At 39.4% G+C, this 21081-nt stretch overlaps 2 protein-coding genes across 3 annotated transcripts in view; one reads left to right on the top strand and one right to left on the bottom strand.

Moving 5' to 3' along the window:
* The window catches only part of CRYL1 (crystallin lambda 1), a 39184-nt gene extending 37862 nt beyond the window's left edge, over positions 1-1322 (bottom strand). The window contains exon 1 of the mRNA XM_081860677.1: positions 1140-1322. Coding sequence (XP_081716803.1) covers positions 1140-1180 — 41 coding nt within the window. The 5' untranslated portion in view covers positions 1181-1322. The remainder of the gene's footprint in view (positions 1-1139) is intronic.
* A 3732-nt stretch (positions 1323-5054) lies between these two features.
* The window catches only part of IFT88 (intraflagellar transport 88), a 38143-nt gene continuing 22116 nt past the window's right edge, over positions 5055-21081 (top strand). The window contains exons 1-16 of one of the 2 annotated variants that reach the window (XM_081860290.1): positions 5055-5188; positions 5311-5377; positions 6478-6573; positions 7017-7079; positions 8155-8211; positions 8797-8850; positions 10817-10880; positions 10974-11043; positions 12575-12665; positions 13392-13496; positions 13991-14093; positions 14931-15045; positions 15848-16079; positions 16718-16788; positions 17277-17363; positions 18364-18463. In XM_081860290.1, the coding sequence (XP_081716416.1) occupies positions 6484-6573; positions 7017-7079; positions 8155-8211; positions 8797-8850; positions 10817-10880; positions 10974-11043; positions 12575-12665; positions 13392-13496; positions 13991-14093; positions 14931-15045; positions 15848-16079; positions 16718-16788; positions 17277-17363; positions 18364-18463 (1302 nt within the window). In that variant the 5' untranslated portion in view covers positions 5055-5188; positions 5311-5377; positions 6478-6483. Of the gene's footprint in view, positions 5214-5310; positions 5378-6477; positions 6574-7016; positions 7080-8154; positions 8212-8796; positions 8851-10816; positions 10881-10973; positions 11044-12574; positions 12666-13391; positions 13497-13990; positions 14094-14930; positions 15046-15847; positions 16080-16717; positions 16789-17276; positions 17364-18363; positions 18464-21081 lie in introns of both variants that reach the window. The other variant, XM_081860291.1, reaches the window with a different exon arrangement.

Below are 21081 nucleotides of genomic sequence, written 5' to 3' on the forward strand. Positions count from 1 at the left end.
TCCACAGTGCAGTAGCCTCAACAGACTACCAACAAACCTCTAGCACAGAAAGAATTGCTGGTTGACCTTTGTTCTGTGCTAGCTGAAGTGTTCCAATTTTCGACATTTAAGCAGTTTCCCAGTTGGTGCTACCATTGGGCAAAGTTTGACCTTACCCTCTACATACCACTGGTGACCGATGCATAACTGAGTGCAGCCCCTAGCTGCTGCCTTAGTCTAACAGCATGCGACAACGTAAAAGGCACATGCTCCAAACACAATTCACACCTCTTATGTTCTGCGGTCGGGCAGCAAGACTGCGTATGGAGCAAGCCTTGAGGTCCCTTTGTTTGAAGAGTTAAGGTTGGGGCAAAAACATTCAATTATAAAAATAAGCAAGCCAGAGTTTTAGGCCTTATCAAACGGGGAAAACGGAGGCATATATATTTTAAAGCCATTTGTGAGCTTCCAATAGACATTTGATCAGCCACCAAGTGAACAGAATGCTGGACTACATAGGCCTTCCATTTGATCCAGCAGGGCTCTTTTTTTCTTAATTATAAGCAAGCACACACAGCAGCTCTATTATTAGGTACAAATTTCCTGTTACTTTAATTAGATGCACTTAATTTAGAGGGAGAGAAAAAAGAACAACACATACAACCTGAACATAAATACATGAAGGCTATCCAGATTTCAATCAGGTTACTACACTATAAAATTATCTTGGCAAAAAATCTACATTTTGCTGTTTATAAAAGCTTTCCAAAACACACCACACTTTGAATTTCCATGTTGGCAATGGACTTTTTCCCGTGCTGCTATTCACCTAGAATGTCCTTTAGCTCTCCATGTGTTTCAAGGTAATCTGTACAGACTAAACGCAAACAGATTAAATGGCTTAGATAAGTGTTCTATTCACACGCAGGAAAGTTACTCATTTGTTTTGTCTTTTTTAACACCTTGCTGCAGCAACAGCAAATGCCAATGTAAAAGTTGTGGTTTGGTGGCTTTGAAGATCCCACGCCTAAAACGCAGGTTCCACGTCCTTCGCGCTTTCCTGGGGGGAAGGGGGGCACAGGATCCCCTTTCCCGGACTGAAACACCCTTCTCCCTCCTCTCTCCGAGCCAACAGGAGAGCCCCTCGTCAAGGGATTTACCTGCCAACAATCACAACACGTCCCTCTTGCACGGGATCCATTGTGCCAAGTTCAGGTTGCAGCACTCACACGGCAGCAGGAGGAGAACCCGGGAAAAGCCACTGGGGGGGGGGAAACGTGGGCCAGCGGATCCCTTTTTAAGGCGGCGCTTCCTCCCCACCCCGCCACCCCCCAATTCCAAGGGATGTCACGGCCACTTCCATTGGCTCCCAGATAAGAACACTTCCCATTGGCTCCCCGGGTGCCCCAAGCGGCGGCTCGAGGGAACGTCTCCAGATGGGGGTTACCCGGGTCAAGGGGAAAAGAGAGGCGGGCGGTCGGGCGCGTGGGGCTCTTCAGCGGAGGGGGGCGAGGAAGGGGGTTCATTTGCTTCTTCCTGGCTTCGTTGCCGAAGGAAGTCGGCGGGGTGGGCGGGCAGTTCCGAGAGAGATTCCACAGCGACTTTGCTTTCCCCTCATGGCTATGCATCCATATATATATGGCTTCCTCTTCCGCTTCTTTCTGTGGGGTGCTGCACGGCTCGGAGGATCGGGCCCTGTGAGGGTACCCACGAAGAGAGAGCGCATGCGCAAGCCAGAAAAGGCGGCAGGAGGTGCTGCTTTACTCACCTCTTTCTCTTTGGGAAGGATTGCACAGCAGGTGTCTAGAAGAGCCACTTTGCAGGGACTCCATCCCAAAGGATGTGGGGTGGTGACCTCCTTGGCTGCGGTATTTGAAAGGCTTGGGGCGGGGGGGGGGAGAACCCACCGCCAGCTTTTGCTTTCTCCCCAGGAGGCAGTGATGGCCACCAAGTTGAAAGGCTTTAAAAGAGGATTAGACAAATTAAAGGGAAACCCAGCCAGATGGGTTATTATTATTATTATTATTAGACACACGGTGGCAGATGCCGCCTCAGGTGGTGGAAGCCAAGGTGTGCTGCCAAGGGGAAAGTCATATTGGTAACAATTCCAATAATTGAATGGAGTCCATACATGTTTTCTTGAGAGTAAGATCCATTTAGTTCAATGGGACTTTGAGTAGACATGCCTAAGGTTGCAGATACTGCTGCAAGTGGGAGGGACACAGAAAAACTTTAATTCCACTGATTACTCAGGGAAAGAGGACACACAAACAAATCCCCTTATTCCTCTGCTGAGACAGAGGAAGGAGAAAGTGATAGGCTACTAAACAGTCAATATTTACTCTGAGAGACCAGAGATAGGCACCCGTCAATAGGGCTTCTATGGACTTTTGCCATATACTATGAAATGGAAGCAGTGTTCCTTTCCATTTCATTTCCCCATTGTCCACATAATTTGGAAAAATTCAGAGGGCTTAGAAGGCCATTAAAAAATTGTATTGCACATTTTGGGGGACTTTTATATTTAATTAGTTACTGTAAATTGGCTCAAGTACTTCTTTTTGAAGGGCAGGGTATAAATGTTTAAAAGAAAAACATAAACTCACTTTTACTTTCCTAGTCTATAGAATATTAATATATATATATACTCTCTCTCTCTCTCTCTCTCTCTCTCTGTATTTATTTCCTAGTCTATATAAGCAGTTCTGTTAAATGCTGTGAAAATATTTCTTTGCTCTGTCATGTCCTTTTCTGTTTAACATGTACTATTGTCATACACCAGTAATTCCCAAACTGTTCCACATGAGAACTATTAGTGTGCCATGAGAAACGCATTGTATACCTTTCTGAAGAAACCAGAGGCCTTTCTCCTGGGCATGGTCGGCCAATTGGTGCCAAAGAAGGATAGAAGGATAGAACTTTCTTTATGTATGCTACAACAGCAGCAAGAATACTTATTGCAAAGTACTGGGAGACACAAGATCTACCCACCCGGGAAGAATGGCAGATGAAAGTGATGGACTATATGGAACTGGTGGAAATGACTGGTGAAAAGTTGGTGGAAGAAGATTGGAAAAAGATTGGAAGATTGGAAAAAAATTAAAGTTTATTTACAGAAACATTGCAAAATTAAGGAATGTTAGAAGGATGTTGGAATGAAGTAATGTGGTTTTAGCAGAAATGATATAAAGGATTAGGTAAAAATTGATTTTTTAATTGGAGAAAGACGAGAATGTAAAATTACAGTATATTAAGATAAATTATTAGGATAAAAACAAAGCTGGAAAGGATTTGCTGAAGTATCTAATTGAACTAGAATACAAAAAAGAGGTGTGAGGAGGTCAAGGAAATAAGCAAAGGAAAGAAAGTTATGTAAACGTTTGAGCTGTTTTTTTCTCTTTTTTTCTTTTTTCGAATTGTTTGTATTTTTGTATTGTATATTTTTTTTTTATTTTTTTTTATTTTTTCTAATTTTCTCTTTGTAATCTTTAAAATTTGAATAAATAAATAAATAAATAAATATTATTTTTTTTAAAAAGAGAGAAACACATTGTATTAATTAAAGGCTTGTGTGAGCCCAGAAGTACCCCACCACAAAGGAGGATGTCTACAACATCCCTGCAATAGTGATTACTCTAACTTTATTTCCTTCTGGTCACTGTTGAGGGTAGGCAATTGTGCCATCTATGTCAGGCTGGTATGATTATAGCACTCAGTCATTCTCTATGCAGAAATGCAAAAGGATTACTCTATCGCAGAGAAGACTACCTCTTGCATCTCTGTGTGATTCATTGCTCTGGACCTGCCTCCTTCCAATTAGTGTTAGAAAGGAAAAAAGTAAAGGTTTTGGGGGGACATTTCCTATATGTAGAAATATAGCAGCTTTTTGGTTATTCAGGTAGAATTATGTATAACTAACAAGCTTCTACGTTCCTACACCAACAGAAGCTGGCCCCATAAAATAAAGCTACATACACATTACTGTTTACTCTGGTACACTCCCACTGGTAGTGTCTGAAGCTGTGTACAGTACACATGAAGTTAACCACAATGCATATCTACAATGTAGTTTTCTTGGGAAACACTGCAGTTTGATGTATTTTCCCCCTTAAAACCAGCTTCCGTCTAATTTGAAAATGTAAGCCACATTCACTTTACAATCTGAGGTACTTTTGAGGTAGCTGTCATGCATGCACAATGACATGTATTTACAAAATTGTTATATGCACTACAGCAGCAGTAGGATCAAGTCTCCAATTTTCTGAAAATAGGCACTGGGCTTTTGTGCATAGTATGCACAGCACAAATCTTTGGATATCAGGCAGTTTGTCAGCTTAGCTAACAAAGTGTGGGGTCTGAGAGAGAATAGAAAATAAAATTACTAGAAACTACAGTACTTAAATCAGTTAACATGGATTTGTGATTCCTTCATTACTCCTTCCTGTTCCTTTAACTACCACATCAATCACTGTTGTTGTACTCTGGTTTCCAAATTAACTAAACCTGCTACAACTTGTTTCTTGTCATTAAACAGAACCTAAACATCAAAGTGGAACTGCACCAATCCATCCAGAACAGGAAGTGTGCATACTAATAAAGAGATGAAAGTTCCAACAAAATATTGTGCCATCAAGCCACATGTTCCCATTGTTTAAACCACTTTAGGGCAACCTTACAAATTTGAACAGCGGGAAAATGTTAGAAGTTTCTAACTGACGAGGAGCATAGCCTGATCCTTACTGTATTTAAAATAATAAGAAAAAGGATTCTAATCAGGATAATTGCGTATGAGTGTGAAATCTTACATAGCTTAAACTCATCCTATTTATGCCCTTAAATTGTTCCCCTTTTATACAACAAATTGCACTATTTTTCTGCTCTCCCTTTTCCTTCCCTGTAGTGCTCCCTTCGCTTTATGATCCAAACCCCGTCCTTATGCTCGCGCTAGGAAGTAGGACGTGACCAAAACTGTGGGCGCGCTAAGGATGCAGTAGCTTCACCTTGTGCTACTGCGCATGCTCTAATGCTTTCCCCTTTCCGAGCAGCGCGTTCTCGTCGCTAAGCAACCTGAAGGGGTGCATTGTGGGCTTGCGAGGGAGAGATATAGGCCCTAACGTTGACAACGACCCGGGGCTGCGTCGGTCGCCCGAGTAGAGGGAGGGAAGGCAGCGCGGACTTGCTGGACGTCTGACAAATTTCCTGAATATTGGTTGTCAATCTTATTACGCTTACAGGTTTTTTAAAAAATTATTATTCTGTAATTATTTTACTGTTTTGAAAAATATTTTCAGCAGTGTAACTCTCCTTTTGGTGTTTGCTTTTACTGTATAGGAAAACCGACACAACTGGAGTAGCTAATCGCAGCTCCTGACTCCAGAAGAGTTTAACGTCCATTGAGGTAAGCATGAAATTTTAATAAGCTTTTCTTTAAAAAACACTTTGGGGTTTTTTGCTGTGATGGTTTGTATTGGGTTTTTCCCGTGATGATTTGTAATGCAAATACAAATATCAGTAAGAAACTGATTTTGCTGGTGCAAGAGCATCGGTGATGCAAGTTAACTGTTACACAAAAGTGTGTGCCGATGCAGCTGAGCGATTACTATCTGTTCAAACGCTGTTAGGAATTATCACCGTGGGCGTAGTAGACAGGATTTTTGTTAGGGGTGGCAGGCTTTTGTTGGAGGCAGAATCTCAGATTTGTATTGATTTTTATGGATTGGGGGGGCAACTGCCCTTTGCCCCCCCCCCCTTGGCTATGCCCATGATTATAACTTTTCTGATTTATTCCATTAGAAGTATATACTTGATCCTTATCAGTCTGGTTTTATAGCTTGCAACTGATGGTCATTACATTGTGAACCACAAAAAAAGCAAGGCATTCCAAGAGCAAGTTAAAAATGTAACAACTTTTAGGACTGCAGGTTATCAAAACTTAATGTTATTAAGTTCCCAAAATCATTGGATTAAACAATCTCCCTGGCAGTTGTCACTGTTGTGGGTCCTATAATAAAAATGTAACTTCCTCACAGCTAGCACCTATAAAGCTACTTTAGGTAACCAGCTTGTTTACATTGGCCAGCACAGCAGTCATCTAATTTTGAAAAGCTGCTTAGTAAATTTTGAAATGAATAGAGGGACCTTTCCATAGGTAGATTGCATAATGGACAACATATGATATGGCACACAATGTTTTTGATCTGGCCTGATCCACAAACACAAAGACTATACTTTGTTGGGCTGTTAAATAATTTATCCATAAAATATTCTGTGAGCATAAACTGATCCCGGAAGAAAAAGACTTAAGTTGCACACTTATTTGTAACAACCAATGAACGCAATAAGACTTGAGCAGACACTCATAATTGGAAGATACCACAAAAGTAATCTAGTTTAATGCATACTTTATATGTTGTAACAATTTATGTAACTGGACTAACTGAATGTTTACTGAACACTGAAGATAAAGGTAAATATTTTAACGTAGTCAATGTTTTATAGGTTAAAATGATGAAAAATGTCCACCTGGCAACCGAAGCAGATGAAGATGATATTTATTCTGGTTACAATGACTATAATCCTACCTTTGATACAGAGGTAAAAATATGGTGATACCAAGTTTATATGTGGATATTTTACAGTTTTGGTGTGATAAGGAAGCACATTCCCTGTTTCCGTGACCATCTGCTACTTTGCACAGAAGCGGAAATGAAAATGTGCAGAACAGTTTGGATCAGCGTAATTGACATTAAAAAAGCTTGAGCTAGTGAAATAATGTCCTACTGTGAGTCTGCATACAAATGTAGCAAAGGCCATGGATGATATCCAATGTAAGCCACACTCGAAGTCAACCTGCTGTAACTTAAGTCCATTAATTTAAGTGGATTTAGTCTAAGCATGATTTCATTCTCTATCACCCTATAAGAAAAAGTTAGTGAAAATCAAATGAAATGCATGTCTGTATTATCTAGCTACACTAGCAAACAAAATGAATTGCAAAGTTAATTATTCCAATGTTTATCTTTTTTATGTTGTTTTAGGATTTAGAGAATGATCCAGCTTTTCAACAAGCTGTGAAAACTAGTCATGGTAGAAGACCTCCTGTAAGTAAATGTTAAGAATTAAAATATATCAAAGTAAGCATGTGTAAGCACTTCTAGAAACTGCATTTCTGCTGCAGCAAGTTCAGCCTATATGCTTATTAGTCCCACTAAGTTCATCAAGGCTTTCTTTCTGCTGAGTATGGTTAAGATAGCAGCAGCCTTTGCTATTTTCACACCCAGCAGAAGTAGCATGTGTAGTGCCATAACTTTCCTCAGCTATTCTCCTGTACCTTTCATTGTGAAGTTTGCACTTTTCTTACATTTGTGCCCTTGGGACTTCCCAAGTAGTTTTCTTCTGTAATCAGACTCCAAATATGTGACTCTCAGTTGTGCCCCTTGGAATGTTATGCTCAGAAAATCATGCTAAGGTTCTGGAGATGCAGTAAGGACAACCTGTTATGATCAAGCACTGAACATATGCAGTAATTAGCAAGTTATTGGAATTGAACAGAAATGTGCAAAGGGGCAATGAAAGTTTTCCTTGATAACTGCGCATAAGTAACCACTTAAGTATTCATCTATGTATGTTTCATTATTCTAGTCAAGCACTGTTCATACTGACTAGCAGTACTTCTCAAACCCAGCTCTTCAAAGTCCAGAGCAGAGGGTTTTTTTCTGAGACTAGCTACATGAGATTCCTTAAATGAAGATTCCGGGGGCCATATATGTGGCCTCATACCCACAAGGCACATACTTTCTTCCTGAGCAACAGATGATTTTCTATCAGTGTTGACTTTCTGATCAACCATTTAGTAATACAGTAGGTTGGTAGCCTATTGCTTCAATAGATCTGACATGTGAGGATTGCCCCTATTTTTGGACAGTAGGAGACAGTGTTCTCTGAATTCTGAGAGAGTGTCACAACTTTTTAGTCTTTTGTCAAGAGGTTGCTCCAAAAACACGACATGATGACATTAAAACAATTTTGTATTTTCTCACAAATAAAGGGAAAAAACATTTTTAGAAATTGGTATATAGCTTTACTGTAATTTTCTGTAGTAATTATATTTTTAATATGCTAGTTTCTTTGAACGAATACATAATTCTTGCTTAATCTTTAATCTTTTCTAATAAGCTTACAGCCAAAGTTCCAGGTACATCAGGTTCACGACCCTTAGCTACTGGATATGGGGTAGGTTTTTATTTTGTACTGAAATTTACTCAGCTTTTCTTTCTTTGGCTCAGCACTTTCTCCAGTGAACCAATAAACATTGCTGTTTAATTTCTGATTCCAATAAGCCTATACAGTTGCATAGCGATGGGTCTTACATTATGCATAGATGTAACAGGGATTGATGCCAGACAGTGACAAGTGAAGTTCTGTAGCTGAAGAATCTCAGGGTGGTCTTTAGGTCACATAGTACAAACCCAGGAACTGGTCCTGGTACTTGTTGGCATTTGTCTTTTTCATGGTTTGTAAAACCTCCCATTCTTTGAATGAGATTACTTTCCCACTTCAGAGAACATCAGTGTGAAGCTAGAGTTGCTTGTGCAGGGTGGAGAAGACAATTGGAGTTGTATCTTTCTCTGCTGCGGTTTAGAAATCTGGTATCTGCAGTGAGAGTTCCCATCCTTAGTTCTGTAAATTCTGTAATAATAGAGCAGTGTTCCCTTTACGGTTTTAGAACAGTGTCCTCTGAGATCCAGCCCTGTTCTTCCCTTAGAAGCAGAGCATGCAGTGATTATTGACTTTAAATATTTTCTTACATTGTGCTAGTCAAAGACAACACTATCTTCATCAATGGGCAGACCAATGACAGCAGCTGTACAGGTAATATTGCTACAATTATTTATAGTTTATAGACAAGCATCAGTGTAATGTATAGAGCAAGTGAAGAGACAGGTCATGGTGAAGAGTTGAACTTCAAGCAGACAGAAAAAGAGCTGAGAAAAAGAGGGGAGGGAGAACAAAATTCAATGAACACAACATTAAATTTAATCTGTCTCTTTTTCTAAGCTATCATTATCTGTTTGTTTCTTCATAACTGTCATTGTATTTATCATGGGCTTCTAAAAGCTGAAGGTGTGTCTAGATTAAAACAAGCTTACACCTTTTCACGTATCAGCTTATTGCTTGGTTTGGTGTATTTCCAAACATAGACCAGTTTCTTTCACATGCTGCAGAAGATGGAGGAATCTGTAGTGGGTAAGAAGCTAGAAAAGTTTCAGGTTGTGTTGTGTTGCCACCAGGTTGCAGGAGGGGTAAGCATGGTCAAATTCCTGAGGATGTTCTGTACTCTGCAATATTTAAAACTACCTCTCTGGTATCAAGTCCTAAATGTGCTTCTTGTCTTGTAATACAATCAAATGCAGAAGCTGTGCTATCATCACTTAAATTAATCCAAGTGATTAATCAGCCAGTAAAAGCAGGGGTCCAGAGGGCATGTGATCAGTTGCATCTCTGTGACTATCCTGTCCGCATCATCAGGCTGCATCAACTGGAAATGATCCCGTAACAGTGGGCCAGGTGTAGCATTGGAGACTTCAACTGGATTTGGTTTGGTAGCATCCAAGTCACTTTGAAATCAGATGCCTTTGCCCTCAAAGTGTCTTGCAAAGCTCTTACAGCTAGTTACCATGTACTCCAGGAGTCTGTCCCTTGAATCTGGGGTAATGAGTCTCTGGTCCTCATGCAACAACCCTGTCAGCTGATTCCTCAAGAATGCAATAGATGCAATGAAGAATGACTTATTTGCTGCCTTCACCCTTTGGTAGGCATGATTATGTGTCATAGCGTGTGTTCAGTTGGCTTCAGAGCAAGATTTGCATCACTTGCAATCCAGTCTTCATATAGCCTGCTTCATCAACCACAGCTCCTTGGAGTACCAGGGAAGAATACAATGTCCACCATTTCTCAGCCTTTTGGTATTGTACCTTGGTTTGTTAGTCTTTCTTTCATTGGAAGCCCCTGAAGAAGGGCTACCAATAATTATTTACCAGCATCCTGAGACAATGTGACATATCATCTAATGGGAGCAATCCATTGGTAAAACCATTGTCTCCTTTCCCCCATTCGTTCTACAGGGGTGGGGGGAAACTTCAGCGTATATTGTGCAGCCTTTTGCTATGTCTAAACTTGATCAGCATTTTAGAAATGGTAAAATTAGATTGTTTAAAGAGAATAGTATAAGATTATTCTGAATACCTCTAAGACTGGTGCATTTTAGTAAAGTACATTTACCGAGAAGTAAGGCTCACTGGGTTCAGTGGGGTTTGCTCCAAAGTAAGCGTGTAGAGCAGCAGCAGAGTACTATAAAAGAACAGGCAGCATTTATCATCTGTGATCTTACCATGGTGGGGCTACAGTACTAAATTCTGAGATAAGCCTCTGCTGCTGCCTTTTTCTATCAAAGAAAGGGTATCTTCCTGCTCTATGACTTCAAGTTTGAATTGCCTGATGCCATATGACATCAGGTGCTTGGTGGGTGAGTGGCTTTGCCCATTTGTCAAAATGGCCTGTGTGAAGGGTGGGCCAATTTGTTTATTCTGTGAGCTGCTGTTAGATCTTTTAATGAAGGGGGCATATAAAATTAATGAATAATAAGAATAAGTAATAATTATTGGATGTAGTCCTGGCCAGATGCCATTCTCCATCTCTATTGTAGAGTATTGCAGTCTCGACAGGAGTTCAACTAGTGTATTATAGAGTACCTAAAAGGTCATATAATTCAGTGTGATATAATTTATAAAGCCCTGCTTCCTCAGTTATCCTTATAAATAAGCTTTTGTTTTTAAAGGATGGTGTTGCTCGACCGATGACAGCAGTTCAGGCAGCAGGTTACACCAAAGCAGTTTCCAGAGGTACAGTTTTAGAAGAATCCTTGGCAATAATAGGTTTTTTTAAAGCCTTGGGAAGGCACTTTCTTACAGTTCACACTATTTACTAATCTGCAGGTTCTGTATTTGATCCTCTTGGTCAGGCAAGGGGACCAGCTCCTCCCCTAGAAACAAAGAATGAAGATAGGTATGTGGACAATGTTTGACTTTTGCAGTTAAATGCTTCAGATCTGTTTTGTTGTTGTTCAGTAATTTTTCATTAAGATTCCACCATTTGTGTATCTGGATTCTGAAGAGAAAGAAAAGAATATGATGAGAAGAGGCTTTTTGCTGTGCCTTTATTTTTCTTAGGTTGCTACAATATGGCTTTGATAATGTAGCAGTGGTCCTGGGTTATCTCACCATATGGTCAGTTGTACAAAGTTTAGCTTGCTTTCTGTGGGAAAGTGCTTTGCTGGCACGTTTTGATTTTTTAATATAAAAGCTAATAAGTTAACAACAGAGCTGCATTTAGCTATATATCTACTAGCATGAATGAATTCAAAAATATATTATTTACATGTTGGTGGATCTGCAGACATAAATCGGAACGAGGCTGGCCAGCTGTGCACAATAACAGCAGAATCTTAAAGCAGCCAAAAATAACAGGGCTTCAGCAGCTTCTTTTAATTTCTTCTTCCTAGACCACCAAGTAAGGCATGCCTTTTAATGATCAAATGTGTTGTAATTTATCATTATCAATATTTATTAAATTTTGATAGCGTTCCATTACAATGTTCCTTGTGAGGCTGATGATACAGAATTAAACAATGACTGCAGTACAAAAATAAGGATCTAAATCAACGTTTATAAAATATTTCCCATGGCAAACAGATGCAAAGTAGTTTGTTGGCCAAGGCTTAGTTAAAAGGCTAAGCACCAAGTTAATTGTAGAAGGGAACTGAATGATTATTCTCAAGGATTCTGTTTGGATTCAACATCAGAGTGACATGGTAAAAGTAAAAAATCTTTTTTCATGTAAGGAATAAAGCAGTTTGTAGCAACTGGAAAAGCTCACTGCTAAAGGTCACATCAGTCTTTATATTTTATTTATTCCTTTTTGTATTCCTGAGGCTTATAAGATTATAAAAAAACTCCACAATAATATGATGTATGCAACTGCAAGAATAATAGCAGCTTATAAAGAAACGGCATCATCAAAAGTTGGAAGATTAAAATACAAGTCAGAACAGAGACGAGAATAAAACAATTATTCCAATACCAGAAATCTTTCAGTTGCCAGGTGATTGCCCCCCACCCCATCTGTAGGTTGGAACCAGGGAAGTGCAAGCTGATTTCTGCTCATGCAACAGGGTGTTCTCACTGAAATATGCTTTTGAGGATTGGGGGACCCTCCAGAGTGGCTTGGGGTGGAGAGTAGGGTCCTGCAGTGTGAAGGAAGAATCACTGGAATTGGAGGGGGTCACCTTTCATTGGTGGAAGTGCCTTTCTGCTCATGCAAAGCACATTTGAATCCAACCCCTTGATGGTAGCAGGCAAACTCCTACATCTGAAGAGAGTATTCTATAAATGTACCACCAGAGAAGACTCCCATCACCAGCTTAGTCAGTTGTGGTTGTTGTTTTTAAAAAGCACACATTACCAGTGGTGTTTAATTTTTGTCATGGTATGTGTAGATCTTCATGATAATTTGATTCCATTGTGTTCCCTAACTTTAGTCCAGAGGGAAAGATTAAGCAGTTGGAAAAAAAAGTGAACGAGTTAGTTGAAGAAAGCTGCATTGCTCACAGTTGCGGAGACTTAAAGTTGGTAAGTCATAGCCTTTCATTTAAGCTGCTGCTTTCAGCTTAGTTGGCATACTGATAGCTGAAGCATATGAGACGGCTGCCACAAAGAAAGCTTGCCTGTGGAAGCATTCCGTGAACATCCCATAACATAGGAAGTCATTTGCCACACAAATTGGCCCATTCATTTGTTAGAGGTAACACAGTGGTGGTGCACTTGTGCAGAGCCATCAATCACTGACTCCCTTGTGTTAAGATACTGACATATGCAAGTATATTTATATGTGATAGATTCTACATGAAACACTTAAATTGACTAGCACTTCACCACTGGCCTGTCTATTTCAGACACAGTACACTTCCTCCTGGAAGAAATGCAGCCTGTTTCTGTTCTCAAAATGCATTTCTTAGAACCCAAGTCATGGAAATTCTGGCTATTTAGTGTCCGTAAACTATATAGAGACAGATGTAGATTGTTTGCTAGCTCCCTGATGTGTGTGTATTTCTCCCTAAAGAAACACTATTGAATTTAGCCAGAAAGTACAATGAGAGCTGCAATTTCTACTATATCTCTAATTTGATCATTCTTTCTGTGTGAATATGCTGTTTCTTGTTCTTTTACTGTTCTTCCCCTTATTGTCTTTATGTATGCTATAAAAATGTGTTTGTATAAGTGAAAATAAATTGTTTCATACAATATTTTCTAAAGAAGGGCAGAAGGTGCTACTGAAATGTGATTTGTTTCTTTAAGGCTCTTGAAAAGGCAAAAGATGCTGGAAGAAAGGAAAGAGCTTTAGTAAGACAACGTGAACAAACTATGTCTCCTGCCAACATCAACCTAGATCTTACTTACACTGTAAGTACTTGTCTATTTAGCAGATCAGTTTCTGTCCTACCCTTTCTCAAGGACTTGAGGAAGGTAATGACAGTTCAGGGGGAAAAATATGTACAAGAAGAACAGTATTCCAGTTTATCAAATAGAGTTCATGTCTAAAATGTGAAGAATGATGATATTCACATGTGAATGCTGACACTCGGATGAATTTTGTAAATGCCTAAAATTAGAACTATACATTGTCCTGCCTCTACGATGTTAATTCAGCCACCTGGGATCTAGGGGGATTTAGTGAAGGAAGGGAGGGAGACAATGCATCCCTGAAATACTGTCTTCTCCATAGTGAAGCCAGTTGCTGGTGTTGTCATTCCATTATGCTGCTGCTGCTTCTCGCTCCTCCAGGGGGCAGCTACTCTCTTGCTACTATGCTGACTGATGCATCATTTGTGATTATGAAATTCAAAGTTGGTTGTTTCTATCATATGATGTAAATGTTCTCACTTATTTTCTTTCAGGTGCTCTTTAATTTGGCCAGTCAGTACTCTGCTAATGAAATGTATGCAGAAGCATTAAATACCTATCAGGTCATAGTGAAAAACAAGATGTTTGTCAATGGAGGTAGGTTACACCCACAAAACCCAAACATTCAAATCAGTTATTGGGTACATCCTAGGAGATGGGAACTCTTGGTCAGTGTCTTTAATTTGCATTAAAACGAGTGAGAAGTGAGAATCGGCAGCATCTCCTGATCCAACTCTGAATTCTGATTATGTTATTGTGATTAGTTTGAAATCTGAAGTCATATATATTTGTAAACTTACAAATTCTGTACAGATGCCAAATACTGGTTGCTTTCAGCTAAGATGACTTTATACTGCTATAGTTTGTTTCCTTCAAAAATAATTTGATAAATTCACAACCTCCCTCTTTTCAAAGTCACGTTTATTCCAAACACAAATGCACTTTTGGAGTCAATTCAGATTTTCCTATTAGGTTAAAACATGCAGGAAAAGGTACTGGGAACAAGTCCAAACCTACCCCAGCCTGCCTGCTCCCCCCTGCACTGCCACTGCTCCCCACTTTCCCTTGGTAGAAGCCAGGTTAAGAGAGTAGATTCAAGCTAGTTTTGTGCTGGGCAAGAAGTTGCTTTTTACTCAAAGAGAATGGGCAACAGGAGAGTTTATGCTATCCTAAGGCCTGCTACTACACTCCTTAACCTGGCAGAAAATGAACCAAACTTTTTTTTTATGCCATTGCTTGTTGCCACAAATAGTAGTTTCTCATTTCAAGCAATCACATAATCATTTTGCCAGCAGATTGCTCATCCTTGCCCAGTAATTTAAAGGCTGCAGATTCATCTGTATCCAAGGTATAGATTTTCTGGATGTAACCCGAATAAAATCCTGTGCGAGTCATGGGATACATCTGTGTCTCATTCTGTGCATTGTTTAATAGGCATGCTGAAGGTGAACATGGCAAATATTTATTTGAAGCAGAGAAACTATTCAAAAGCTATCAAATTTTACCGAATGGCTCTAGATCAGATTGCAAGTGTCCATAAAGAAATGAGGTGAGTTCCAACGAGAATAACTTTGACATTATTTGCTTATAATAATGTGATAAAAACAGTTAGAAAAAACTTTATAATAAGTTATAAAAACAAAAATTGCCTAAGGAGGTCCACCAGGCTTCGTTTCTTCCTATTTTTTGGAGGCTAGTTCAGACGTTTCTGTGTAGACGGGTTTTCAATTGATTTAACTTCTGTCTTTGTTTTATCTTGGGGCCAAAGTTTACATGATGGAGGCAGTCATGCCTGTGCATTCACCTATCTGCCCTCTTCATGTATAATGCTGAGAGGAGGAGTGTCTAACATTAACAATATACAAATTTAGTATTTATTATTACACAAATTAAATAAATAAACAAACAAATAAATAAATAAATAAATAAGTAGCATTAACAGCAACATGTGAACATGGATGAGAGCCAGGTTGCACTCCTGTTGCATCTCCATTACTTTGGGCATTTTTCTTCCACTCTACTAGCAGTGAGCCAGGCTGGGAAATACCAAGGGAGGTAAAGTGGGGAAAGTTTCATCTCCATTCACAGCCTGCCCTTTTAATATAAATCATTGGCATTATAATTATCATCTTCCTACCCTACACCCCTATTAATGGTTAAATGGGGCTGACACATGGCTGTTTTTGGCCTAGTTTGGCCCTTGACTGGTTGCTGTTTTATTGTTTATAATATTGATTACATTGTTTAAATTGCATCCATTACATTTGAACTGAAGTGTAAGCCGAACTACTAGTAGTATTTTTCAATCTACTCCTGTACGATAAGGTTCTAATGGTTATTTACTTATTTAGGATTAAAATAATGCAGAACATTGGAGTTGCATTTATTAAAACTGGCCAATATACAGACGCCGTTAGCTCATTTGAGCACATCATGAGCACATCACCAAACCTAAAAGCAGGCTTCAACTTGATCCTTTGCTATTTTGCTACTGGAGACAGAGAACAAATGAAAAAGGCTTTCCAGAAATTAATTGCGGTGCCACTGGGAATTGATGATGACGACAAATACATTTCACAAGGAGTAAGTAGGAGCAAAGTTATATCTCCAATTCATAAGGCAAATAAGCTTGAGATGTTGATTACAGGGGTTCTTTGTTGGTATATTCCAGTGGTAGTGTTGGTTCAAATCCCACATGTGTCATGCTGAGAGGGGGATGAGCTGCGTAGTTCGGGGCTGTTGGTCTAGGGCAGGGGTGGGGGCCCTTGAGCTGGGGGTGGGGGCCACATCTCTTCCCTTTGGGACTTTCCCCTCCCCAGTCCACAACCCTCACTGCCCTTGTTTGAATGCATTTGGGTGAATGGATTGCAGTTCTGAACTGTGATGATGCCTCTTGCTTGTCTGTGGAAGGGATAATGTGTTTAGAAACTCCAACTTTTGCATAGTTGCAATGCAGTCTATTGTAGTTCTTTCAGCATTCTGTTACCAACAGTGACCAGCCAGATGCCGCTGAGAAAACCATAAGCATGGCATGCAAGCAACAACTCTTTCCTCTTGTTGTCCCCTTTTGGGGGGGGGGGAGTAATTATTTTTCTGATAAAAAATATGACATGTAATGTACTGTAGTTTAGTCTGTTCTCATATGTATATGTGGGTTTGTATACATCCTCATCTGCTGTTGATGTAGCTGTAGTGAATAGACATTTATTTGCCTTATTTAGGATGATACACATGCAAACCTACTGATTGAAGCTATTAAAAACGACAGCTTGCGGCAAATGGAGCGTGAAAGGTAAAGTTTGAAGTCCTTTCAAAGTTGCACCATCATAGTGTGTTCTATGAATGTGCGGAACAGCTGAACAGAGGTCTGGTCTAGATTACTGATTAAGCAAATATTGATCTCTCACCTTTTTTTTTTTGCCATCCCTGTTTTTCTATGTAACTTCAAGTACCCATGTTCAGTCCTATTTGAGCTTTTTGTTTAGCTTTGCTTTTCTATTTTTATTTTTTACACTTCTGCAAACATATGGTCCCTCTTGTGTGTGGATGGTACTCCTTTGGCTACATAAGGATCCAGACTCAAAGAATGAGTTCACTATTACTATATAGGATGTAGACACTACTACTGTTAATGCATCGGATGAAGTGCTCTGTATAGTTCACAAATGCTTATGCCATAATATATCCATTAGTTTTTAAGGTGCCGCAAGACTCTTGGTGTTGTGTTCTGCTTCTATATGTTTGTGATATTTGTTTGAAATAATTTTTTGTGCTTTAAAGGAAAGCTACAGCAGAAAAGTATATCATGACGGCTGCTAAACTAATTGCTCCAGCGATTGAAACATCATTTGCTGTAGGCTATGATTGGTAGGTGGCATTTTTTCAGCTGAGTTGCCTTTCTCAGATCACTTATCTCAGAAAACTCACATGTAAGTCAGTGGTTCACCAATTACAGCCTGTAGTAGTTTGGCCCAAGCTATGTATACCATTTTCTGCTTGTATTACATTTCACCAAGGCAACTATCTGTAAACAAACAATAAATGTCCATAAAAATGGCAAAATAATATCACCAGTAAATAAAGAGTTCACTTGTAATATGTTGTATTACAAGTCAACTCTTTATTTACTGTGTTTGCTATTGTTTAAGATAAAACTGGTTTGGGAAAGAAACTACTTTTATTGTTTGTTTACAGATGATATTATCTTGGTGATATTATCATGTGTCGATTGCAGTAATCATTGTATCACCACCCTGTTCATTGTTTTCTTGCATTACAGTTCATCATTTTAAAATGTGGCAATTCCTAAAGGTTTAAATGTTAAGCTCTTAATTCAGCAACCACATGATGTTCTCCCTAGGGTTACAATGAAACAAGTCACAGTTCATTCATAGTATACTTGCCTGTCAGACCTCCAGAGTGTAAATCCTAATCTGAGAAGTGGTACTATAGGTAGTGGCTCAGAATGAGAGCTGTGAGCTAGGAAATCCCTGGTTCAAATCACACCACAGCCATAAACGTCCTCATTGGCCTTTGGCAAGCAGCTATCTCTCAGTCTGAAGTATAGTAGTATTGCAATAATAATAATACAGAGCCACCATACAGGGCCGCTATAAGTCAGGCCTCTGGAATTTTTCACTTGCCAAGATAGACTCAGTGCATTAGCCTGTTAATAGACCACCAAGTGTATAATAAGCCCCTGTTGCCTGTTTGCAACTGTAAACAAGCACGTCGTTTGTTTGGATCCTAAAACCAATATATTGGATTCGCCTGTAACTGATGCTTGGCAAAAACTGTACAGTTGCTTTCTTGACTTAGAGAGGCTCACTGCAACCAATAATTTCTCTCTTTTTTTATTCTGTTCCAGGTGTGTAGAAATGGTAAAAGCTTCTCAGTATGTGGAGTTAGCCAATGACCTGGAAATCAATAAAGCAATTACATACTTGAGGCAAAAGGACTTTAATCAGGTATGATGGTATACATAGCTTCCCCCTTATTTTATCCTTACAACCACCCTGTAATGCAGATTAGGCTGCAAATATCTGACTACCCCAGCCACTGTGACAGTCTGTGTTCTAAGCAGTGGCATTTGCCACTAATCACTACTTGTTTTCTTGGAGATCATAGAATTGTAGTTAGAAGGGATCTCTAGGGTCATCTAGTCCAGCCGCCTGCAATGCAGAAATCTCATACATGACAGATGGCCATCCAACCTCTGCTTAAAAATCTCCCAGGAAGAATAATCCACCACCTCTCATGGGAGTCTCTTCCATGGTCGAACAGCTCTTACTGTCAGAAGGTTCTTCCTGATGTTTAGTCAGAATCTCCTTTCTTGTAACTCAGATCCTTGCAGTTATTCCACGTAGCCAGTGGGAATTTTTTTGCTGTACTCCTAAGCTTGCCTCTAACTACTGCAAGGTCCAGGGCAAGCTGCACTCACTCTTGCCCTTGTTAACAAGTGATACCATAATGAAATAAAAAGTGTGCCATCTACACACTGATATTATAGGAATACTGTGGTTGACAATGAGATAGTGGGCAAATCAACTGGCTATATTTGACTGGTCCTTTGACCAAAGTGCTAACTCTTGATAGGATTGGTTTGTGTAATGTGTCTGTCCTAAATGTTTCTCTTTTACTCATACATTTAATTTATTGGTGTTCAGCTCAGTTTCTCTGTTTATCAAAATGTTACTTTTCCTTTCCTTTTAATTATTCCTTTCCTTCTTTTGTACTGTCTCTCCCATTTTGTTTGGTACTGTAAGTATGAAGAGGTAGGTACTATACCAATACCTATTACAAGATGAAATTTGCATAGGTTTAGTGTAGTTTGTCAGTCTTTCAAAGAATCGGCAGCACTTAATGACTGGGTAAAGATGAATTGTCCTTTGCATTCTCTTCTCCTGCAGCTCAAGCCCAGCTTTCCCCACCTAAATCTGGCATTAACTGTCCAGGCAACTGAATGCTGATTCAGCAGTCATGTTTATTAGGGTTGCCATACATCCAGAATTTCCAGGACGTAGCTGGGATTCGGCCGTTGGAAACAGCGTCTGGTCCGGAAAGTGGTTAAATATCCAAGAAAATCTGGATGTATGGCAACTCATGATGGAAGTGTAGATTCTGGCAAATGTCCTTTAAAATAGCTCAAAACTAAAAAAAAAGGGGGGGGGGTTGCATGTACATTTATTATTTATTTACTTTATAATAATTAAATGTACAGCCATAGCCATACCCATAGAAAGAGCTGAATCTGTTTTTAAATTTGAAAAACTGCTTCAGGGAGGGGAAGGAAGGTGGACTACTGATGTCACTGGCTTCCAACCAATCAGCGCTCTGCACAGCCATCTTGCGCTGTACACACACAGAAGTGGTTTCATCTGGGCTCCACCTGTGAGAAAGGCTGTGCTGCACTTCTAAAACATAAATCTAAAACAAAGCACTGTGAGCGTGCTTCTGCTGCAGACTCTGTACGCATCCTCCTTCCGCTATTAATTCTTATTAAATTCAGGTCCTTGGTTAGGCAAGGTTCTATACGCATTGCCATAGTTTTGCTGTAGCTGCGTTGTTTTAGTTCTGTCGCTTTATTGGTAGCAATCTAGGTGTGTATCTTCTACAACTCACGCTGTAGTGCATTTGCTCATTATTTATGTTTTCCCATTTTCTTATCCTGAAAGAAATTATATCTTCGGGGATGTTTTCAGAAACCCCCTTGAGCACCAGAGGTGAAGAAACCATGCAAAAACTGCCCTTTGATGGCTTTTGGCTTCACTGCCCAGGGTTGCCTTTCAAATTATTTTTGACGTGGTTGTTTAATTATTGTCAGTAAAAGTGAGGGGAGGTGTAGAATAAAAAGCAACCTCTACTTAACTTCAGGGTTATTTAACACAATACTTATTAATAATTCTAACGCCTCTGTATAGAAAAATGACAAGTACAGCAAATTATAACACATTTTTTATTTTGCTATGTGTAAACACAGTTTTTCCTATAAATCAAGAACATCTGTAGGAAAATACTTTTCATGACACTACTGGCTGTATTCCGACATAATAATGGGTTAGTGCTACACTCTAGCTTAGAATTACGTCCAGATAAGGGCAATGGAAGGAAAATGATGATTATTGATCTGGGGTAAGCCCTGGTATCAACCAGTTTGAAATAAAATATAATAAGTGGATAGTATTTCTAGCAAGCAGCATTCACTTTGCAAGATAATCCGCTATTTAGAAGGGAAGGTTGTAGCTAAGTGGTGGAGCAGGTTGAAATCACTGGCATTTCCTGGTAGGACTGGGTAAAGTCTCTGTCTCAACCCCTGGAGATCTGTTGTAGACTTGGGTATATAATACTGAGCTAAATGGACCAATGGTCAGTCTCAGTATATGGCTGTTTTGCTCAATTTCCCATGTTCTTGCATCTTATTGAGAAATTTAGATAGAGTGACTTACTGATGATTGGACTTTACTTAGTATGCTAACTATTGCACTATACTTACTATACTGACTTGTTATGATTACCTAAAATGTTTTAACAACGGTTTTATACTCAAGTCCTTATTCCCATTATTTGGACACAAGTCTTGTTACTA

The sequence above is a fragment of the Podarcis erhardii genome, assembly GCF_964252035.2.
Source record: "Podarcis erhardii genome assembly, chromosome: 4".
Classification (NCBI taxonomy): Eukaryota; Metazoa; Chordata; class Lepidosauria; order Squamata; family Lacertidae; genus Podarcis; species Podarcis erhardii.